We start from the raw sequence: 21,596 nt of genomic DNA, 5'->3' as shown, positions 1-21,596 counted from the left end.
GGGCCCTGTTGGCCTCCTGATCGACGAAGGAACACAGTGCCTTAGGTCTGTCTTGGACAGGACTAGTTTGGTTACAAGTCATGCAGATCAATACCTACACGTACTAACGTAGGGGATTGATCGGGAATGTGGATCTGATTCTGTAGCCGTGGGCTAAGCCTATTATATCCACAATCCACACCTGCAGGGCCTACACAGCTCTAGCACCTATTGAAACTGTGTAGCACAGTCTTTGCAAGGGCCATACCAAATGTCAAGTCAGGGATTCCTAAACTAACTCTTAGCCCTTCTTTTGGGTTAGCTAAAGATAAGTATCCTAATTTGTATTCTAAAAATTTAAAATAAAATTCTATTTTCTAAACTACTGCTAGATACTCGTAAATATTTATTACCCAAAAAGTCGGACAGGCCTGGAAATATCCAGGTAGAGCAATTTTCTTTTCTTCTGATTCTCTGTACATACAATTTCCGCAACTTATATTACTTTCAGAGTCTAAGAACCACCGCAAGGTCAATAATCGCAGAGTTATCCCAACATATGGCGCTTCTCCCCATCCACTCGTCTACCATTCTTATATGCCCGTTGATTATTCTCCTGGCACTGAATTTACCTCACATATTTTATCGAAATGCCCTCACCCGATGGACAACAGTCTTTGTTGTTGTCTTGACGTCCTGGGTAGTCCTTCTGTCCGTGAGATTCGAAAACACTGCGTTCTCATATCTGGTGGGATTATTTGAAGCATGGATAGGTATATGGGCCTTGACTTTTATTGTTATCCACAATCCCAGCCAGGATTTCTGTAGGCTTATCCCCGTTCAAAAAGAGGTACGAGACGCCACAAAAGGCTCGACCATGTGCCAGGAAGATGGTCTCATGTGGCAGAAGTTCCCACCCCACATTTCTTGGGAGCGTCTGGCGTGGACACTCGATTTATTCATCAATTTGAGAGGGATAGGCTGGAGCTATCGCTGGGGGAGTTACCACGTCCCCATCGATATCGAAGGACCGCCAGGGGGGATGCACAGAGAGCGCCTCCCGAGTCGTTCAGATCCTCCTAGTCTTGCACGGTTGATCATTCGTTTCGTTGGCCAGGTCAGCTGGGTCATGTTCTGCCAGGTCAACATTTTTCCTTTGCTTAAGGCTCACCTGACAGAAGGTGGTGGCAGCAATGCCGGCTTTGCCGTTGGCTTACTCGCCGTTACGGTATCTCTCATTACTATTATCGCCGACATCGATTTACTTAACACTACCTCTACGTTACTCGTAACAGCGTTTGATACATCACGCCTCCTTGGGCTTTATGCCTTTCCATGGGCTCATCCTAGCCCATGGGGCTCGCTGGACGCAGTGACTACCAAGGGAATACTGGGTAAATACTTCAAACCAACTCGATTCTGTTGAAGGCAGACAGTATTAACTGGAACATATAGGCTTCTGGGGGGGTTTTTGGCATTCCTACTTCTCATATGGCTTTAAATCAGTTGCTGACTGGTTTACAATCGGTCTCGGAGGGGGAAAAATTGTCTCACGTATATCGGCAATGTTAGTCGCATTTGGACTATCTGGATATATGCATTTTTGCGCGGCATTTCAGCTTCCTGGCACGTCAAACCCGACATATCAATTTATATTCTTTGTATTGCAAGCGGGAGGTATCCTCATTCATTTATCCCTTGTTGCATTGCTTCCAATGGGGACAGGGATAACGAGACAGACGTTTAATATTTCATTCTGCGGCTTTTGGCTTTTCTGTACTCGGCGTTTTCTTTTTGAGGATCTCATAGTGGCAGGCTTTTGGGAGCATGGAGTGGCAGGGTAGAGCTGTGGAATGGAATGAGGAACCAGTCCTGCTAGGCTGCCCAGGATGCGCTAAGCGTCCAGCAACCTGGACCATCAGCCAAATGTGCCAAAGCCAGTTGCCTAGATTCAGTATGAATGGATGATCAATACAAAATCAATACATAGTGTGTCCCTATCTTAGCTGTGTAACCTCTAGGTAACTATCAATAGCACGAATCATATGTAGAGTGGAGTGGAGACATATTTTTTGTTATAGAACACAGTTAAGGGCTGCGGGTTTTGAATTACGGAGCTATGGAATGGAGTATACTGTATCAGTAACTCGCAGTTACAACGGCTAGATGGGACCGTTATGTTCTATATTCGTATAATTTGTGGGTTTAATCATCTAAGTGGACCAAGTTTGCAGAAATAGCTGGCTTGGAGTGGTTGTGGATTTGTGGAGAATGTGCATCCCTGCAGCTGCTCATCTCATCTGAATTCGTCCAGACTTCAGGATGTGGTGACTCTAGTTCTACCCCTTGCATTGGGCAGATGCATACACCTTTAGTTAAAGTCACGCGAAATTAGCAATCCTTAGCGACGTATCTGTTCCTATCAATAGATTATTCTACGGCATTGCTCTTCTTTCCAGGGTAAAACCGCGCCGCCTGATCCTGATATGTTTGACTGAGACTGTCAGGGACTCGTCGCAACACGCAGGGATGAAGGTTGTAACTGCAAAAAAAGCCTCTCAACACCGAAGTATTTTAGTAACATATAGCATGGGAAAGCCTGGAGACATGCCCGCCCACAAGGCCGTTCATGTAAACAAAAGCTTTATTCTTTCGTTCACAGCGCTAGCTCTTGTTGCGCTACTGGTGGCTCTCGATGGAACATCCATATCAGTCGCCCTACCGGTGAGGACACAGTAAGATTGTTTATCGTGGGCAGCAGTAACTAATGGGGATCAGATTATTTCCAAGAGGCTTGGAGGAACCGCAATTGAAGCATTTTGGACAGGAACTTCATACTTACTATGCTCTACTGGTGAGACATCCGAGAGCCATACCATGCTTACCCAACTGAAGGTCAATCTAGTGCTTCAGCCCAGTTTTGGATCCCTGTCAGACCTTTTTGGGAGAAAGCCACTTATCATGCTGGCACTCCTATTTTTTGTTGTAGGTGCCATCGTCGCAGCCACCTCCCAGAATTTTACTATCATGATTGCCGGACGGTCGCTCCAGGGTGTAGGTGGAGGAGGTGTTGTAACATTGATCGAGATTATCATTACGGACTTGGTGCCATTGCAACTGCGTGGCCATTATTTTGGGATGATTGGGACGGTACTAAGTATCGGCTCTGTGACGGGCCCAATCGTGGGTGGCGGTTTTGCGGAGCAGGTTAGCTGGGTATATTGGCCATTGCTCCAGTTTTTATACTCATGAACTCGTGAACTGACAGACCTTTGCCTACCATTTCTAGAGATGGATCTTTTATATCAATGTACCCATTGCAGGGGCATCCCTCTTCCTCATACCCTTCTCCCTCAAAGCTCACTCCCCTACACCTTCCCCACTGAATGCCAAAATCCGGAGTATCGATTACATTGGCGTGGTTTTGTTCGTGGCCAGTATGACTTCTTGCTTGATCGGAATCACATGGGGGGGCGTAATCCATCCATGGCGCTCCGCCCAAACCCTCTGCCCGATCCTCCTAGCCATCATTGGGATGATAATATTTGCCTACCACGAGATATTCCGAGCTAGGGACCCCATCATTCCTGTCTCCATATTTGGCACGCCCACCGCAATAGTGAATTTTATCGGCGTCATCGTGCACGGCCTCATCCTGTGGTGTGTCCTTTACTACCTCCCATTCTACTTCGAAGCCGTAAAAGGCTATACCCCGATCCTGGCCGGAACCGCGCTACTGCCGCTGACATTCACACTGTGCCCAAGTGCCATCACCATAGGGCTATTAATCACCCGCTGGGGCTGCTACCGATGGGCAGTAGTACTGGGTTCCTTGCTCGCCTGTCTTGGCTCTGGCCTTCTCTGCATCATCAACGCCCATACCAGCGTAGCAGGATGGGTCTGTCTAATGCTCGTTCCTGGCCTCGGGCTCGGATCCCTTTTTCCAGCACTGATATACGCGATCCAGGCATCCGCAGAGCCGCGCCAGTTGGCAATTGCCGTGGCTATGTGCAGCTTTTTCCGGTCGCTAGGACAAGCGATCGGAATCGCGATTGGAGGTGTTATCTTCCAAAACAGCATGCATTCCAACCTAATGAAATATCCAGCTCATGCCTCCCATGCAGATGATTACAGTAAGAACGTTATTTTGTTGGTGGAGGCCCTGCGGAAGATGCCAGAATCTGCAACTACGGATGATTTGAAGACGGCGTATTCAGATAGCCTACGTATTGTGTGGGCTGTTTGTTGTGCTCTGGCAGGAATCAGCGCACTCTTGAGTTTACTCACTAAAGACTATACCCTGACAGCGGGTGAGCCTGCCCAGGAGGATGTAGGAGAAACTAATAAGACAGCAACACAAGTGAAGTAAGAGGCTGAGTTTGGTGAGCTCATAGGGCTGTTAATAAGCCTACTAAGAATTGTTATATAATGTGCATTAATAGAGGCCTGTATTTTTAAATCTTCCAATGTTCACTTGCCTAGTAGTATATGGAGCTTTCGGTAGTCTGATTGTTTGGGATAATTGTCCCAGTCCCCGGAATAAGATGAAAATGCCATTTTTCAGTATAGTAAGCAAGTATATACTTTACAGAGTCTCTGAGAGTAAATGGAGTGTGGGACAGCAATCCGGAGTTTAATAACAGGGTGCTTTTTATTACTATCGATTACTGTTGAGTACGTGAATCTCACGGTACGTCAATATATGATACTGCGGTATTGTCCTTTGCAATGAAGCTCTTCCTGGTTGGTTGTTGAGCTGTAAGACCCGAACAGTAGAATGCTGACCTTAGTGAATATCGAGACTAACTCTGTGGGGTAGGGTTAGACTGTGTGGCAACTTTAATATCTATGGATATCCGCATACCCCTCCATGGCCTGATCCATGCGATATCTCCGAGTTGCATGGAGTAGTTTTTGCCGGCATATTCCAATTTTACCCACACGAGGTAGAGATACATAATTGTTGTTATCTCTCCATGTCGGCTGGAGAGAAGCCACACGTATTCCACCGTTTGCCGCGTGGAAAGCACGATCATTCAATCCTCATTCCTAGAAGTAGACAAGGGGTTTGGTTCGCTGTATGGTAGGGTCAGCGTTGTTATTATTTGGGTGCATAAAATGGATAAGACGAAACGAGACAAGACGAACTTCACTTTATCTAGCCCACTTCAGTCTGAAGATTGACGATAGGGAAAGGCGTTCCTTGTCAAGGGTACCCCATTCTGGCGAATCCACTAGACACCTCTATTAAGGTACAAGGTCATTTCTCTGGCCCGTAACTCAGTGCTCCATGATAATTATTGTCCTCCTTGACCGTTTTACAGTATCTGAAGGGTCAAGACCATCAAATGTCGGCAGTACCCTCAATTTGAATAAGTAACGGCCAGGTGTTGGCTGAGAAACTGAATGCGCCGGATACGGTAAGGAGCCAGGCTCCGGCTGTAACCTCGTCAAAGTCGATGAGAGAGTCCTTGAGATTAGGAGGAACGGGTTTCCTGCTGGTTACTGTAGTTGATTCATGCCACACAAGATGATCTCCAAGTGGAAGTTGGAGCATAACGTGCATTGCTGACTAAGGGAGGTACATAGGGTTATGTTCGGCGGGATCCGAGGAAGGCAAGTCATGAGACACGAGATTCCGAGACGGAAGACATGACTCATTCAATGTATAGACAAATAGGTAGGAGGATAGATAGATCGATAGGTAAAGAGGTAATGAATCCACGATTTTTTAGAAAACACGTCAACAAAAATCTCAAAGCCACGGGACCGGTGGTTATTTAGTAAAACCAAGACAATCATAAGACAAATCACAGTAGCAAATAGATACTACCTAGGCACAAAACAAAAGAGAAAACTGACCCGTGCACGCACGTTGTCACGAAACCTCCGAACCTAATCTGACAAGTACAGCCAACCCGATCCACGACTCCAGATAATCATGTAGTAATGATAATGCGAAGCGAATAAAATGCCTCATGCATCGTGCTGCACTCCAATTCGAAGCACCTGCCTATTTAGCTTAGCAACCTTAGCGTAGCTTAGCTGAACCACGACCAATCCACGTCCATGGTGGGCCACAGCGTATCCTTGCGACGTTATTCTCGCTTACGACGGGTGCCCGCTATAATATGGAGCCCTACTATAGTTACCACTACTACAGCTGCTAGTACTCGGGCTGCTAATCTGACCCTGAACCGCCGAGGGGAATTAATCACTCATACTGAAGCATAGCTTATTTGCATCCTGCGCCACGACGACCGTCCGGATTGGCTCGAGCTTAAGCTTCGGGGAGGAGAAGGGGAAAGAAAGAGGTTAAGTTGCCAAGATGTTGCCGATGCTGCTCAGCCACCTCCATTCATTACTTCTTTTGCTTGGTGTTTCTTCGGTGGTGGTCCTGGCAAGCGAGATGATCTCTTTGAAGTTTGCATCTGATCATCTGGGCGGTTTCACTACGTCAGAGGGGAAGAGACCTTCTATGGATTTTCATACCAATTTAAGAGAGATTGTCTATTTGAATTGGAAATATTTCCTAACTCTTCAAATGATAATGGAATTAGCTATAAAGTTGAATCGGAAATTAAAAGAAAAAAAAAAAAAAGTCATAGCTTTTCAGAGCTCCAGCACCAGCCACAACCTGCCCCGAGCGTCACCCTTCCCAATTTCATGACACTTGCCGGATAATATCTCAAGGACCACGACCCAATATTTAGCAAACCCGTACCTTAGTTCGGGTCCAGGCAGCAGGATTGCCCATCCCAAGGGGGTAACCCGGCCGGATTGAATGAATGGGAAAAAGCACCAATGTATGAGGGAATTTGCTGCACCATTCCATTTCACCGTTTTGCCGCACTCACTAACACAGATGAGGAATGTAATGTACCTGGTAATCACAGCAGAAAAACTGTGGGAAAAAAATCCTTCCCACACAGTAAATTAAAAGCGACCAGCTGAGAGGGGAAAATCCCGCATAGTAAATGACTGCTTTGTGTATCTCTTACCGATTCTATCCATGCAGCGATCTCAACTTTGTTCCGTTAGTTTCAGTTCAATGAGGGTTACAGACTGACCTACTTCCCAATCTGGACGTTCCTTAGTAACCTCCCGTAGAGTAGTATCGATGTCATAGTATTTGTGGCTGTGGTTGTTTTTTTTTTTTTTTTTTTTTTTTTTTTTCTTTCTTGTGATGCAGCGTTTTTTGAGTTTTTTATTCCTTTTAATTTATTTTTTTATTTTCTTACCCTTTTGTCATTTCCTCTTTCAGACCCTCTGCTCACGTATAAATTCGATCGTCACCCGTCCACCATGCTCGTCGATCCGCTCATACTCCTCAAGGAATGCTCATCGACGGTGAAAAGTGGGCTTGTGAAGCTTGCGTCCGCGGACACCGTGTGACGACTTGTAAACATCATGGTGTGTCTCTTGTCTACATCCTCACTTTCTATCATGAATACCATATCTAACTGAGAAACAAAACAACCCAGATCGACCGCTAATCCGTATCAATCGGAAAGGTCGACCCTTCTCCACCTGCTCCGTATGCCACAACACTCCCTGCCCAACACCAGAAGAGCATACCAAGCTCAAACGCGAGGCCGAGGCCAAATCCTCTTCAAAAGTACAATGTGACCAAGCACCCCTATGAACCTAGAACCAAAAGCCAAAAAGACAAGGAAAAAGAAACTCTGAATGAAAAAAGAAATATATCACATAAGCCACACACACACACACACACTGGGAAACCATTTTATATAAAACACCACAGGCTGATGTTGGGTTGTTTCATTGAGTTTCGCTTGTTCCAGAGAGGTGCCGCTAGAGTCTCTTCGCGTTCGAATTCTGTCTTAGTTCCTATTGCGCCGAGACCCTCGTCCAGTTCGCCGACGCCGAGTCCCCAGAGTCGTCCCCAGATTATGGCCGCGTCGGGTCCCGTGGTGTCCGCGCCACCGCAGCAGCAATCGCCGCAGCAGCAGCAGCCGCAGTTTCAGCCGGAGCCGTTTGCGCGGTCGAGTATGGCGCTGCCGTTCACCGGAGGCGAGTTTGTGACGCCGGCGTTGTGCTCCATGGGTGATGTGCCTGTGTCGTTGTCGATGGTTAGTCCGTTGGATGCGGATCCGACGGGGCGGTTGTTGTTTGGGGAGGGCGCGTTTGGGGATGGCGGGTTCTCGTTGGAGGATTTGGATGTTGGGGCGTTGGAGGGAGGGGTTCTGCAGGAGGATTGGTCGTGGTTGTCGGAGGATGCGCTCTAACATTGGTGGTGTTGGGGGGTGGGGGGATGAGCGTTAAAAGGTTTTACGATGATGATGATGACGATGATGAGTGATGATCTTGTGTTTTTATTATTGGGTGGGTTCTTTTCCCTCTTCCTTGCATTTAGCTTGTATGCTTAACGGGGGGGTTACATTCTTTCATGCATATATGTTCGTGCCAGTGCCATAGATTATGGTCAAGCACATATGTCGACGTTGTCGAGGCAAATGCTATGCTCATTGGGAAAAATAGGACGTCCAACTTCTTTACAGCCGAGGCGAATGCTTGCTACATGATCTATGCCAGGATGTGCAGCGGTCAATAAAAAGACGGATACTTAACAATAGCCAGACCGCTAATCCAAAAATAATGAACCTCAGCTCCAGGCTCCCCAATGCAAATGACAGACATAAAAATATACCTTCCGTGTGCGTATATACATCGGTACAACACGGAGTCTTGCGACTGACTACACCTCCTGGATGTAGTTGGCCGGCACACTTTTGGTCACTCCTCCTCTTTCCACGTCGGCCCATCCGTCCCCGCCGTCTCGGTTGACCAGCACAAACCGGTCGCCTTCCACCATGCTCCATTCCATATCGCTGCGGGCCTCGTAGTCGTACAACGCTTCGACGTACTGCAGCTTCTTAGCGCCCCGGCGAGGTGCTACGGCCGGTCCGACTTTCTTGCCCACCGCACTACCTGCCAATGAGGCGGAGGAGGTGGAATAAGTGGATCCCGGACGTTCAGCCATCCCGGGGCTGGTCGCAGGGGCTGCGGACGCCGCGGGTGCCGGTTCCACGTAAGAGGCTGGGACGAGGCCCTCGGCCGAGCCAGCGCGGACGCGCATCCATCCAGATCCATCTAATGAAGGTTAGGAAGTCAGTAAGGCTTCAACGTTTCTATTGAACATGTGGGAACACTCACCATCCGGTTCAAGAATAGTTACATCATCCCCATCTTGAACGGTTATTTCGTCGGCTCCTCCAGCTTGGAATGGATAGACCATCTTGCCGCGTGGTTCGCTTGGCTTCGTCGTTTCAGCTACTGGCGGAGCCTTGACGTATTGCGCAGGGGGTGGAGCTAGGACCCTATTTCTCTTAGGCTTGGTTTCCTGAACAGGGGCTGGAGTTGCCGCCGCTTCTGGCACCGGAGATGGAGCAGCCGATTCGGTCGGGTTAGCCAACGCTGGCTGGCTGGCAGCGTTGGACAACGACCGGTTGGCACTCACCGCGTACCCTGAACTCAATGAGTTCATCGTATCCTTCCGAGTTAGGGACGGCGCGGCAGATGAACCAGTAGTTGTCGGCTCAAGGTCGAGGTGTGGTGTAGCATTGGCCTGTTCTTGTCGTTCCGCTTTGAGCTTCTTCTTCTCTTCCTTATTCTGTTCGCCAGGACATTCTGCGGGGACTTTCATCTGGCATTTGCTGTGACACGTATATCCGCAATCCCTGCAATCAAATCCCTTCGCCGAGAGTCCCCATATCCGCTCCCCGCAGAGGTCACAGTTGGTCGGGATCTTAAACGTTTGCGACTTGAAGTTGTGATTCTTGGCACCCAACGATAGATCACCAACTACCGACATGATAGTGGATGTTTCGACCTCGGCAGTGAGCTTCTTCCGCTCCACTTCATGCAAAGCACCCTGCAGGTAGAAAATAGATCGGACTACCTCGACCTCGCTTCGGTTGTCTTTGCCTTGTTGGATGTTCTCGCGGATCCGCTTGGACGTTTCGACATCCCTGCGTTTCTGGTCGGCCTCAACTCTCAGTTCTCGGACCTGTGTTTTACTCTTGCTGAGAAGGTTGCGCAAGAAGACCTTCGCAGTCTCATCGGTGACAAGCGCTTCGTCATCGTGCCAAACAGGGCTAGGCTCAAAGGTCATATTAGGTGGTTCCTGGGACTGGCTGACATTGTGGCGCAGGAACATGAGCGAATCGAGGTGTGGGACATTCCGTGGGATTTCGTTGAGTAGATGGGCCATGTGTTCCATACTCTTAGATAATGAAGATTTTTCCAGTTGCGCCGCAAGTGACCATAGTGAATTCAACTTCGATACGCGCATTTCGTTGAGGTTTTGCAGGCTCTGGAAACAGTATTAGCTATGCAGTTTTCGATTCCCAGGACTGTTTCTCACATCTAGTAGCTCCGGGACGTATTCATGGTAGAACCGTTCCTTCAACTTGTTTGTCACGTTTATGCTGATGAGGTACGAATTCTGCCTCAGTTAGCAACGGTCTTCAGGCGGATCGGTGCTACCAACCTTGACGTTGTTCATTTCCAAGATCTGCTGCTGATATGCGGCCTGTGCCTTGGGTTTACTGTGATCGAACGAATTCTCCATCTTTTTGCGCTTTCCCTCCACTTCTTGGCACACCCCATCGTATTTGCCCTTTGCCTTCTTGAGGTCGCCATAGGCGGCGTCTCTTTCCTTTTCCAGTTTCGCATGAAATTCAACGTGAGACTTTCTGATTTCCTCATATTGCGTCGCAGCTAGTTTCAGAGGTTCCGCAACCTGGACAAGGAGGTTTGTAGCGAACTGATCACGTTCTCCCGCATGCGCTTCAACGGTGGTTAGGTGGGTAGTCCAAGTGGTAAGTGAAGCGCTTTCAAGTGAACCTGGAGTCATCGTTGGAGTATCTCCGACGCTCAATGTGCTTATTTTCTTGGCTTTGCGATCCTGGTATTTTCTGCAGAGGGCCGTCAGCTTGGCGGCGTACTCCTTTTCGATGGCGCTCCGTTCCCGGTAGAATTGTTGTATCTCGTCGAGCCATTGTACCCCGTGGGAAACCTGGTCAAAAGAGATATCAGTAAGTGTCTGCTGGAGTCAATGGTGCCACAACTGTATTCAGTGAAGCATGGAGGTGGGAAGTGACCAAAGGCATACATACCCAATTGTTGACCGGTTTGAACGCATCCTGTTGTAGATTCGCATTAGATTTATCTATCTCATTGTGTCTGTACCATGAATACCTTTAGTTCCGCTCCAAATTGAGGAGCCACATCGGGTGTTGCCATTGTAGATGTGACAGCCCCTCAGAGATCGCGCGCATGAGACTTTTCGATGTAAAGGACAAAGCTTTAAGACGAATATCTGTTAGACTTAGGCAGCTATGATTGGGACTGGCTTAGCCACGTACCTCCACGTGCTGTCTTTTCTTGTGCGACACGAATGATTCGTCGTGATTTCGCTCTGGATATAAAGGAGTGACCAACCGCTAAGCGGATCTGTACCTGACAATCTATCAGGCTACCTGAAGGGGGCATGCGGAAGCGGGGAAGATGGCTGGAGTAACGCCGGTGACAATACCGAACGACTTTCTCAGGCCACGTTGGCGGCTCTCGGACCTGCACCGGGCCAAGATAGGTGTAATATTACGTCATGCCTTACTGTACTGAGCCACATACTCCACCGCCTCCCCTATAAAGTTAGATTATATCCGTCCAGTCGTTCGCCTAACCAGGAATAGTGTGTTTGCAGTATGCTGGGCGGTAGGTGTTGGGTTTTTTGGCTGTCGTCACGTCCCCTCTTAAGAATATACCTACCAGGCGCATATAATCGCTGCTGTATTACTCTGAGCTTTTGCGTCTGAGGAAGGCTGTCTCAATACCTAGTCTCTACGGAGAGGTCCACTTTCTCTTTTACCACGCCTCCTGATCGTTCTTTTCCGCTCCAGCTAGCTTGCTTGCTTTACCCCGCGGGCCGTCTCTTCACCGTCTTGATCGCCTCTACCTCGCCCTGACACCCTTTGTCCAATCTTCTGATTCTCTCTATTTCGCAAACCTCCTTCACGATGTCTGCGGAACAACCTGCCGAAACTGCCTCCGCTGGTAACCCTCTGGCAGATCGTATCACGACGGCCGATGGATCGAAGCCTGAAGGTATACGCGTTGTTTTCAATAGCGGCCGCCATACGTGATCTATACGACAACTACTAACATCACCTTTGCGCAGGAACTACTGAAACTACCGACAATGAACAGGCCGATGGCGCTGCCGCTCAGTTGGGTGGCTCCGAACTTAACGAGCCTGACTACACGGTCGAAGTCAAACTCAGCGATCTCCAGGCAGATCCTAACAACCCTCTTTATTCGGTGAAGAGTTTTGAGGACCTTGGACTGTATGTGAAACCTCGTGCTTTGGATTTGCCATTCCATCTCAGCTGATGAAATGTCGTTCACTAGGGACCCTCGCATCTTGCAAGGACTCTCTGCCATGAACTTCCGTAAACCCTCGAAGATTCAAGAAAGAGCGCTCCCGTTGCTCTTGAACAACCCTCCTAAGAATCTGGTCGGCCAGTCGCAGTCGGGTACCGGAAAGACAGCTGCGTTCGTCCTCAATGCCCTGAGCCGTTTGGACCTCTCAACAGAACAGGCGCAAAAGACGCCCCAGGCTTTGATCTTGGCTCCAACTCGAGAGCTGGCCCGTCAGATTGTTGGTGTCGTCCAGTGCATGGGCCAGTTCCTGGACGGTCTTAACGTCTCAACAGCCGTTCCTGCAGACACTAACAGTCGCCATTCGAAAATCGAGTCCTCCGTTGTTGTTGGTACTCCGGGAACAGTCATGGACATGATCAGGAAGCGTGTCATGGTTGCGAATAAGCTGAAGGTTCTTGTTTTGGATGAGGCGGATAACATGCTCGACCAGCAAGGCTTGGGCGACCAGTGTATCCGTGTCAAGGCGTGAGTTCCTCAATCTTCCTTTCCTACTTAGCTAGGGCAGTTTCAGCTAACCGTACGCAGTTTGCTGCCAAAGGATATCCAAGTCGTTCTTTTCTCCGCCACCTTCCCCACCCACGTTCACCAATACGCGTCCAAATTTGCCCCGCAGGCCAACGAACTTACGCTGCAGCACGAAGAGCTGACCGTCGAGGGTATCAAGCAACTTTATCTTGACTGTTCCGACGAGGAGGATAAGTATAAGACTCTTGTCCAGCTCTACGGTCTTCTTACTGTCGCTTCCTCTATCATTTTCGTTAAGGTTGGTAGCCCAGCTCATTTATTAAGTCGCATCTAACAGTTAATAGACACGAGCATCCGCCGCTGAGATTGAGAAGCGCATGGTCGCCGAAGGCCATACCGTTGCATCCCTGACTGGTGGTATTGAAGGCTCTCAGCGTGACGCTGTCATTGACCAATTCCGTGCTGGCCAGGCTAAGGTGTTGATTACCACCAACGTGCTCGCCAGAGGTATTGATGTCTCTACAGTGTCCATGGTTATCAATTATGTGAGTCGAAATGAGGACACGCTGCCACCATTGATAGAAATAAATACTAATTTAGTGCCCAGGACATCCCAGAGCTTCATCAACCCGGCGCGCCGGAACGCCAGGCGGACTTCCAGACCTACCTGCACCGTATCGGTCGTACCGGACGTTTCGGCCGTGTGGGTGTCTCCATCTCGTTCGTCTCCAACCGGGAAGAGTGGAATATGCTCAACCAAATCCAACAGTACTTTAACTGCACTATCCAGCGGGTGGATACGAAGGACTGGGACGAAGTTGAGGATATCATCAAAAAGACTATCAAGAACACCCGCGCCCAGGCCCAGTTCGGGCGGTGAAGTCACGGCTTTCATGCTTATGTGAAGATTTACGAGGTTTTCTTATGTGGAGAAAAGTCCCGAAGAATAATAGATACCAATTGACATGACCATATTTTGAGAAGTTCAATCAGCCTGTAGATATTGTAAAGCGGTCGTAGGTCATCACACCGCCACTATGTTGAATCCCGTAGAACAAATCCCGATGGTCGTTCGCTCACGTCGTCTCGCAATGCATTCCTACACTACCGGCTCGTACGGCCCATGAAAGTATGGCGAACTTGTCTGGTTGAACTGACTACGGCAGCTGGCTATCTATTAGGGACGTGAGGGTCGCTTTTGTCAGTAATCCAGTAGTAGTCAAGCAGAAGTCACGTGCGCGAGAGCTCTTAATCACTCGACTACTATTCGTAGCTATAGCTTATGCGGGGGTCATAAAAGTATATAGCCCTAAATTTATACGGAGGTCTTATAAGGCATTGTAATATTCTCTCCGGAGAATGTAAGGCTACTAGGTTGGCTGGGTCCATGGTGGTAGCATAGATATATATATTCTACATTGAACAGAGTTATGAGTATAATCTAACCGATTCAATACAAACGGAGGTGATCAAATATCGATTGAGTAATAGGCAGTTATCAAGTAATTTCCACCGATGAGGACCGATTAGGTAGCAGTTTTGGTTGGGTTTTGATGTCGAGTAACGTGGTTCCAGTGTAGCAGTCGACAGGTCATTCCAGATTCTTGGAATGAGGGGGTTTTGATTTGCCGCAACCCCGCGTTGCAGCCAGTCCAACATCATCTTGCATTCAGCAGACAGGAGCCCAAGACCCCTTTGGAATGTGTGCACGAGGTAAAATTAAATTTACTCAGGAGTCCAGAGGTAGGGAATTAATATACGATATCTTGTTGAGCTTATCATTTCTGGTGGAGATGGTGGTATTACTCAGGAGATAACGGTCACTATCGATAGAGGGGAAACAATGATAAGGCGATACGATACGATAAGGTGCGGAGAGACCAGAATGAAAGAAAGTTCAAGTCAATGATTACAGTACCAATTCACAGGTCACATGCAGTAAGGAGGGAATGCAAGCTGTAAAATGAGACGTTCTGCTCCTTTCCATTTTCCTGCTTTTGCTTTTCATATATATCCCTTGGTTTCCCTTTCCCTCTTCCTTTCTTCTTCACTTACCTCCTCCATCTTCATCCCTATCCTAACCACCACCTACCATTATGACCACAGATAGCCCCGAAACGACTAGAGCTGACGGGACAACCGTCCAGGCCGCCCCTTCACCAGAATCTCACTATAGCACACACATTGTCGTAAGTTCGCACTTAGAATACTCCACTGCAAATCTCCCCTCACACTGATCTACGAACTAGTTGACCACCTATCCCGGGCAAAGCGGTATAGACCCCGTGCCCCTGAACTGGGGTGCAAAAGATGCCAAATCCCGTGGTCCAGTAGTGGTCTCGCGCAGCGGGCCATTGCTGAAACGACGCAATGCAATGGGCGCCCATGGCGGTAGCTACAGCATCTACAACGCCCTGGCCATTGCTGCGGGCGACCTCCCCCCTGACTTCCGTCCGGACTTTAAGAACAGTGAACCCACCTTTAATTTCCCCTGGCAGCCCGCCTGGGCCGACAAAGACAAGATCGTGTCAATGGACCCCTACGGTCACGATATCGTCAACCAATTCCGGGATGAGTTGAACGCCGGTTGGGACATTCGGCCTACCATGGCGGTGACCCGCGCTAATATGAAACTGGCGGAGATTGGGGAGGCAGTGCGAGACGGACAGCTTGACGTGGATGGTTCAATCGTGGTAGACTCCTCGGGTGAAGTCCGGGTGACGAAGGTCGCTGTCGAGCCGGTGTGGTATCTGCCTGGAGTTGCGGACCGATTCGGCGTCTCGGAACCTATCCTGCGTCGGACGCTCTTCGAACACACTGGTGGGAGCTATCCGGAGCTGATCACTCGACCGGATCTCAAGGTCTTCTTGCCGCCTATTGGTGGTTTGACGGTGTATATCTTTGGACCACCTGAGCGTGTGTCTGATGAGAACGTCAAACTAGCCTTGCGTATCCACGATGAGTGTAATGGAAGTGATGTCTTCCAGTCTGATATCTGTACATGCCGGCCATATCTGGCGTTCGGTATCCGGGAAGCGATCCGCGAAGCCCAGAACGGAGGCAGTGGAGTTGTTATCTATTTCCGAAAGGAAGGTCGTGCTCTGGGCGAGGTCATCAAGTACCTTGTGTACAACGCCCGCAAGCGTGGTGGTGACACGGCAGACAAGTACTTTACGCGGACTGAGAACATCGCTGGTGTGAGAGATGTATGTCATCACTTCAAATTTATACTACCTACTATCACTATACTAACATTCTATATAGATGCGCTTCCAAGCCCTCATGCCTGACATCCTCCATTGGCTCGGCATAAAGAAGATCGACCGCATGCTCTCCATGTCCAACATGAAACATGACGCGATCGTCCAATCGGGCATTAAGATCCTCGAACGAGTCCCTATCCCCGAAGATATGATCCCCGATGACTCGCGTGTCGAGATCGACGCAAAGATCAACGCCGGATATTTCACAACGGGACGACAATATACCATGGAAGAGCTGGCCGAGGTAAAGGGACGCGGGTGGGAGAAGTGGGAGGATATCACGGTAAGCTAGTCCCTTATCTATTATAGAATAACCGTCCACTAACGTCTACATAGCATTAAACTGGGCTCATAATGATATTGACATATCAAGCTACGAACTGGACGATAACATATCACGATCTGAATTCCGAATGAGCTCACTAATGAGATTTTCATTGCGCCATCCTATCCATAGTTAATTGAACTCTATAAACGAAACTCCTTACCTTGATATTTGGTGTAAAAGTTGTATAACATCCACATGACCGTAATCGTAGTGGTGATATGTGCATAGCTTAGGTAGATCTAATCGTAGATTTCTATACTGAAGTAATACAGACAAAGATGATTCACCAACGACCGGCAACACTTCCGACAAAACTCCTCCACCCCAAATTCCCAAATCCCCAGTCCAGCGTCATAGAGCCAGACCCTAGAAACAGCATTCAGGCCAAACCACCCAGTAGAAACCACGACTTGGAGATCTCGGCCCAAACCTCCGTAGATAGTGGACGATAAGCGGGCAAAATCTCGGTATTGCATCCCGAGCACGGAAACTTTTCCTTCATTCCCCGCTTTGCGATGAATATATAAGATCTCATTATCCTCAGACTAATATTAAGACAATTATTCAAATATCTCATACATTGCTACGTTTACTACCTTTAGCTTCTACTTTTATTATAAAATTATAGAACATATTTTTGACTTGGCGAAGAAAAACGAAAGAAAAATGGGCTCCCACGTCACCCCGCAACCCCACGTCCCCAAAGCCGGGGTATGGTGTCCCGCCATTACATTCTTCGACCACAGCACCGACACAATCGACTTCGACGCACAAAAGAAATACTACTCCTACCTCTCCAAGACCGGACTAGCGGGCCTAGTCATCCTCGGCACAAACTCCGAGGCCTTCCTCCTCACCCGCGAAGAGCGTGCCCAATGTATCGCTGCCGCTCGCGAAGCCGTCGGTCCCGATTTCCCGCTCATGGCCGGTGTGGGTGCCCACTCCACAAAGCAGGTGCTTGAGTTAGCGCATGATGCTGCGGGTGCGGGTGCGAATTACTTGCTTGTTCTCCCACCGGCGTATTTCGGAAAGGCGACGACGCCGGCCGTTGTGAAGAAATTCTTTGCGGATGTGGCGCGTCAGTCGCCGTTGCCGGTTGTTGTGTACAACTTCCCTGGGGTGTGTAATGGGGTTGATCTTGATTCGGAGACTATTACGGCTATTGTGCGCGAGTCTGCTGCCAGCCGGGGAGATGGAAAGAGTAATGTGGTGGGTGTGAAGTTGACTTGTGCTTCGGTGGGTAAGATTACGAGGTTGGCGGCCACACTTAAGCCGGAGGAGTTTGCTGTTTATGGCGGGCAGTGTGATTTCTTGATTGGAGGGCTTAGTGTTGGATCTGCTGGGTGCATTGGGGCGTTTGCCAATGTGTTCCCCAAAACTTCGGCCAAGATTTATGAGTTGTATAAGGCCGGGAAGGTGGCGGAGGCCTTGGACTTGCAGCAGAAGGCGGCGCTAGCGGAGAGTCCCTGCAAGAGTGGCATTGCGTCTACTAAATATGCTGCCGCAATTTACTCGGCGCCCTTGGCCGGAATTGAGGGGGCCGAGGAGAAGGCGAAGCCGAGGACGCCGTACGAGGAACCCGGAGAGGGTGCTAAGAAGACGGTGAGGGAGTTGATGGACTCGGTAGCCAAGCTTGAAGTTAGCATCTAGTAATCGGGTGGATATGCGCGAATTTAGGTGAACTCAAAAAGGAAGCTCGGGTTATCTCCACGAGGCTCTCCCGAATGTGTATAGTGTGCTGTTTTTGGTAGTTATATTGTGATAGACCCAGTGTGCTTCGTTCATCCAATGATTAGAAATCGGAGAGTCATGGTTTTGTGTGAGTGGAATGTTTCCCATGCTTTCAAAATGCCTCGTCTCCACGTGGGGGAAATTTCGCCGAAACGTCTCCGAGCGAACCCCATGGTTCTAGTGAGATGGTGGTAGCAACCATTTCTGTATAGGCTGGGCATCCGGTTTTAATTGCACATAGCTAGGCCAATGAGTAAACTGGTGTTTGGTGAAGGTGAGCCACAACTTGATATGGATTTGTATATGAGCACGCTAACCCTGGAACCAACGACCAATGCCCATGATTGTACTGAAACTAGCACTGCATTCGCCCACAACTGAATGTTTCTAGAAGAGGTAATTCATGGCCGCAGTTACTCCACTGAAGAAGAGCTGCTGTGGACCTAGGTATTTGTGGGGTGTGAAGAGGAAATCCCCCGATAAATCACCGGCAGTAAGGCCGTTACTTCGGCTCCCCGCCTCCAGCACGACACTTCTCCGGCCGGGGTAGCAGTGCGGGAGCGATCACTGTGAGCACAGGGTAGATGGCAGTTCTTCGAAAATGTCATACCTGAACAACAACATTGAATGCGACAATGGGGTTTAAAACGTCGAGAACGAGCAGATATCCGTCTAGGAACCCGGCCAGTCATAACTAAAAATATGATGTACCTTAAGGCATTATCCCCACACTAGTTCTTGAGTCAACGCCTTGGCGCTTTTAGGATAGTGGGAATTAATTTTCTCGTATGCATGACGTGGGTATGCCGCCCTGCTAACCAGCAATCGCAGTGGTCAGACCGTCTGACATCCACATATGGTTGAACTGAGTTCTCGGCTTCGTCCACTTGGAGCCTTGGAACCCCAAGGCCATGGAGCCTAGCCTTTCCATGAAGAGAATGCCATGCATGCATCGCCGTCAACGGGGGATTTTGACGAGGGGAATCGGATATAAATACCCCCGTCACGTTCCTCCGACAGAACGAATCCCAGAATTGCAATCCAGGTCGCTACCAATCGCTCGTGCAAGAGACCGGACGAGATGTATATCAAACCATTCATCCTTCCTGCCCTTGCGGCAGTTGCGCAAGCTGCCAGCTATTCTGGAGACCTTCGGCCTCAAACTCACTTCTCTCCACCTTCCAATTTCATGAACGATCCAAACGGTCTCTTCTATGATAGCAAGAGGGGCGTGTATCACTTATACTATCAGTGTGAGTCTGTTCGTGTCACTCAAACCATGCACGTGTAATAACGTGTGAATAGATAATCCTACAGCGACAGTAGCTGGGAATCAGCACTGGGGTCATGCCACCAGCCCTGATCTATACCACTGGACGAATCAACCTATCGCCCTCGCTGGGGATAAGCCTGAGGAGTATATCTTCTCAGGCTCTGCTGTGGTGGACAGCAACAACACCTCAGGATTCTTTCCCGATCAGGACGATGGCGTCATAGCCATCTACACAGTAGATACCCCGACACTGGAAACACAGCACATTGCTTATTCTCGCGATGGTGGATACACTTTCACCAAGTATGAGAACAACCCGGTCATCGACATTGGCTCAAAGCAGTTCCGTGACCCGCAGGTGGTGTGGCATCCTGAAACTCAGCAATGGGTGATGACTATTGCCTATGCGCAGGACTTGGTCATTGGATTTTATACCTCGCCCAATCTCAAAGACTGGACGCATGCGTCGAATTTCACCCAGGAAGGGCTGCCGGGCGACCAATTCGAATGCCCCAACTTGGTCAAGTTTTCGGTGGATCGCGCTGTGTCTGAGGAGACGAGCAAGTTCGTGCTTTTCATTTCCGTGAACCCTGGCGCTCCTCTTGGAGGTTCGGGAACATTTTATGTGGTCGGCGATTTCAACGGCACCCATTTCACCTCTGAAGTTGCTCAGGAGACACTTTTTGATTTCTCCAAGGACAACTATGCGGCTCAGTGGTATTCTGGTATTCCTGAGAACGAGCCTCCTGTCTCCATCGGGTGGGCTAGCAACTGGGATTACACCGAAGAAGTCCCCACTGGCCCGCTTGAAGGCTGGAGGAGCGCCATGACTTTACCTAGAGCGCACACCCTAACCAAGGTCAACGGAGTCTGGACTGTGACTCACAGCCCGTTTGAGGGCCTTTCTGCTCTTAAGGGCAGACAGCTTGTGAGCAAGAGTGTCCACTCTGGGGATGTGAAGGCGAACTTCTCTGGGGTCCCATCGAATGCAGTATATTTCGATGTGACACTGAAGGGCATCGATGTTGCCAAGCCTACCGGACGCGTAAACTTCAACTTTACCTCCTCTGTATCGGGTGAATTCCTCGACGGAGGGGTGTCTCTGGATGATAGTTCTTTCTGGATCAGCAGAGCTGGAACCCATCTTTTCACGATTGAAGATAATGGAAATTATACATCATCTTCTACAACAACTATCTCCTCCTTTGGCAACGGCACATTCAGCTTCTCGGGCGTTATTGACCGCTCTGTGTTTGAAGTCTTCCTTGGTCAGGACGGGATCCAAAGCGGAACCATGACTTTCTTCCCAAGCTCCCCACTCGATACCTTGGCTGTTTCCGCAGAGGATCTCGGAGATCGGGCTAGCGTTAGTGTTAAGGCTTGGGGCCTTCAGAGCGGCTGGAACTCAACAACAGCCAGTAAGAGGTTCCGCGCCTGAGTCGGCTGGCTCTTAAAGTGTCTCGTTCATGATGAATGATTGTAAAGTTATTGCATGGATGTATAGTTGAAGATTTAATGTTAGAATTGATTTCCCATCGATGGTCTCCAGTTTGAATTTTGTACACCATAAGGTTAACAATACTCCGTACTCCGTGCTTTGGGTGGATATGCTCAATTGAGTGGCACTCTGCATTAGTTCTTGCGGTCCAGAGCCCCAAGCAGCACCAAAATAAACGGCATGATGTCAGGTCACGTGCCGGGAGAGGACTTCATTGGTGGCCTTAGGCGAAAGGTAAGATTACATGGTTCAACAATACAGCCACCTAGCTGGCAACAATACAGGTACCCAGCTCGGTAATACCGTGACCGCCTGTCGGTTTGCCGGAACAGCAGTGTCCCGCGATCATACGACGCTTAGCACCGAATCTTGGCCGAGGGCCAGTCGCCATCGCTGTCAGGCACCACTTTGTCCTTCTTCCAACCATGTGCAGAACGGTGACCAGGTGACTCTGCTCTGCGACGTGGTTTCCAATAATAAATCTATTATCACTCTATCCTTGTCTCTGCAGTGGCGAACACGCAGAGAAAAGAAACAACAAGAAACGAAGAAGGGAAGAAGAAGATCTTATCTGCTGGGGCAGCGTGTTTC

The 21,596-nt window shown here is 49.1% G+C and overlaps 9 protein-coding genes across 9 annotated transcripts; 8 read left to right on the top strand and 1 right to left on the bottom strand.

Moving 5' to 3' along the window:
• Nucleotides 1-374: 374 nt before the first annotated feature.
• On the top strand, nt 375-2,087 carry F9C07_2284666 (uncharacterized protein). Its single transcript, XM_041286314.2, has 3 exons — nt 375-455; nt 511-1,373; nt 1,435-2,087. Exons 2-3 carry the CDS (start codon nt 539-541, stop codon nt 1,821-1,823), a joined length of 1,224 nt encoding a protein of 407 aa, XP_041147456.2. The 5' UTR covers nt 375-455; nt 511-538; the 3' UTR covers nt 1,824-2,087.
• A 66-nt stretch (nt 2,088-2,153) lies between these two features.
• Nucleotides 2,154-4,565, top strand: F9C07_1639319 (putative transporter). The gene is made up of 4 exons (XM_071508275.1): nt 2,154-2,703; nt 2,758-2,833; nt 2,885-3,195; nt 3,269-4,565. Exons 1-4 carry the CDS (start codon nt 2,509-2,511, stop codon nt 4,346-4,348), a joined length of 1,662 nt encoding a protein of 553 aa, XP_071364347.1. The 5' UTR covers nt 2,154-2,508; the 3' UTR covers nt 4,349-4,565.
• A 390-nt stretch (nt 4,566-4,955) lies between these two features.
• Nucleotides 4,956-5,230, top strand: F9C07_6463 (uncharacterized protein; the record flags this gene model as incomplete). Its single annotated transcript, XM_071511471.1, has 2 exons — nt 4,956-5,062; nt 5,170-5,230. The coding sequence occupies 2 exons, from the start codon at nt 4,956-4,958 to the stop codon at nt 5,228-5,230; spliced, it is 168 nt and encodes a 55-aa protein (XP_071364346.1).
• A 2,086-nt stretch (nt 5,231-7,316) lies between these two features.
• Nucleotides 7,317-8,254, top strand: F9C07_6464 (copper fist DNA binding domain-containing protein; the record flags this gene model as incomplete). The annotated part of the gene is made up of 3 exons (XM_041286311.2): nt 7,317-7,392; nt 7,464-7,597; nt 7,785-8,254. The coding sequence occupies 3 exons, from the start codon at nt 7,317-7,319 to the stop codon at nt 8,226-8,228; spliced, it is 654 nt and encodes a 217-aa protein (XP_041147454.2). The 3' UTR covers nt 8,229-8,254.
• A 444-nt stretch (nt 8,255-8,698) lies between these two features.
• F9C07_2233921 (actin polymerization protein Bzz1) lies at nt 8,699-11,247 on the bottom strand (the record flags this gene model as incomplete). Its single annotated transcript, XM_041292753.1, has 6 exons — nt 8,699-9,093; nt 9,157-10,315; nt 10,367-10,447; nt 10,493-11,020; nt 11,121-11,147; nt 11,203-11,247. The coding sequence occupies 6 exons, from the start codon at nt 11,245-11,247 to the stop codon at nt 8,699-8,701; spliced, it is 2,235 nt and encodes a 744-aa protein (XP_041147453.1).
• A 406-nt stretch (nt 11,248-11,653) lies between these two features.
• Nucleotides 11,654-13,906, top strand: F9C07_2284662 (putative ATP dependent RNA helicase). The gene is made up of 6 exons (XM_041292763.2): nt 11,654-12,111; nt 12,185-12,350; nt 12,415-12,912; nt 12,973-13,210; nt 13,257-13,457; nt 13,520-13,906. Exons 1-6 carry the CDS (start codon nt 12,024-12,026, stop codon nt 13,790-13,792), a joined length of 1,464 nt encoding a protein of 487 aa, XP_041147452.1. The 5' UTR covers nt 11,654-12,023; the 3' UTR covers nt 13,793-13,906.
• A 984-nt stretch (nt 13,907-14,890) lies between these two features.
• F9C07_2284661 (uracil-regulated protein 1) lies at nt 14,891-16,655 on the top strand. Its single transcript, XM_041292762.2, has 4 exons — nt 14,891-15,101; nt 15,162-16,118; nt 16,177-16,458; nt 16,512-16,655. The coding sequence occupies exons 1-4, from the start codon at nt 15,009-15,011 to the stop codon at nt 16,515-16,517; spliced, it is 1,338 nt and encodes a 445-aa protein (XP_041147451.2). The 5' UTR covers nt 14,891-15,008; the 3' UTR covers nt 16,518-16,655.
• A 514-nt stretch (nt 16,656-17,169) lies between these two features.
• On the top strand, nt 17,170-18,153 carry F9C07_6468 (dihydrodipicolinate synthetase family protein; the record flags this gene model as incomplete). Its single annotated transcript, XM_041286310.1, has 1 exon — nt 17,170-18,153. The coding sequence occupies one exon, from the start codon at nt 17,170-17,172 to the stop codon at nt 18,151-18,153; it is 984 nt and encodes a 327-aa protein (XP_041147450.1).
• A 581-nt stretch (nt 18,154-18,734) lies between these two features.
• On the top strand, nt 18,735-21,097 carry F9C07_1638698 (fructosyltransferase). Its single transcript, XM_041292761.2, has 2 exons — nt 18,735-19,487; nt 19,540-21,097. The coding sequence occupies exons 1-2, from the start codon at nt 19,316-19,318 to the stop codon at nt 20,943-20,945; spliced, it is 1,578 nt and encodes a 525-aa protein (XP_041147449.1). The 5' UTR covers nt 18,735-19,315; the 3' UTR covers nt 20,946-21,097.
• The last annotated feature ends 499 nt before the right edge of the window (nt 21,098-21,596 follow it).

The sequence above is a fragment of the Aspergillus flavus genome, chromosome 5 (genome assembly GCF_009017415.1).
Source record: "Aspergillus flavus chromosome 5, complete sequence".
Taxonomy (NCBI): domain Eukaryota; kingdom Fungi; phylum Ascomycota; class Eurotiomycetes; order Eurotiales; family Aspergillaceae; genus Aspergillus; species Aspergillus flavus.
The sequence above is the reverse complement of the archived record's forward strand: the minus strand, read 5'-3'. Positions and strand labels throughout refer to the sequence as shown.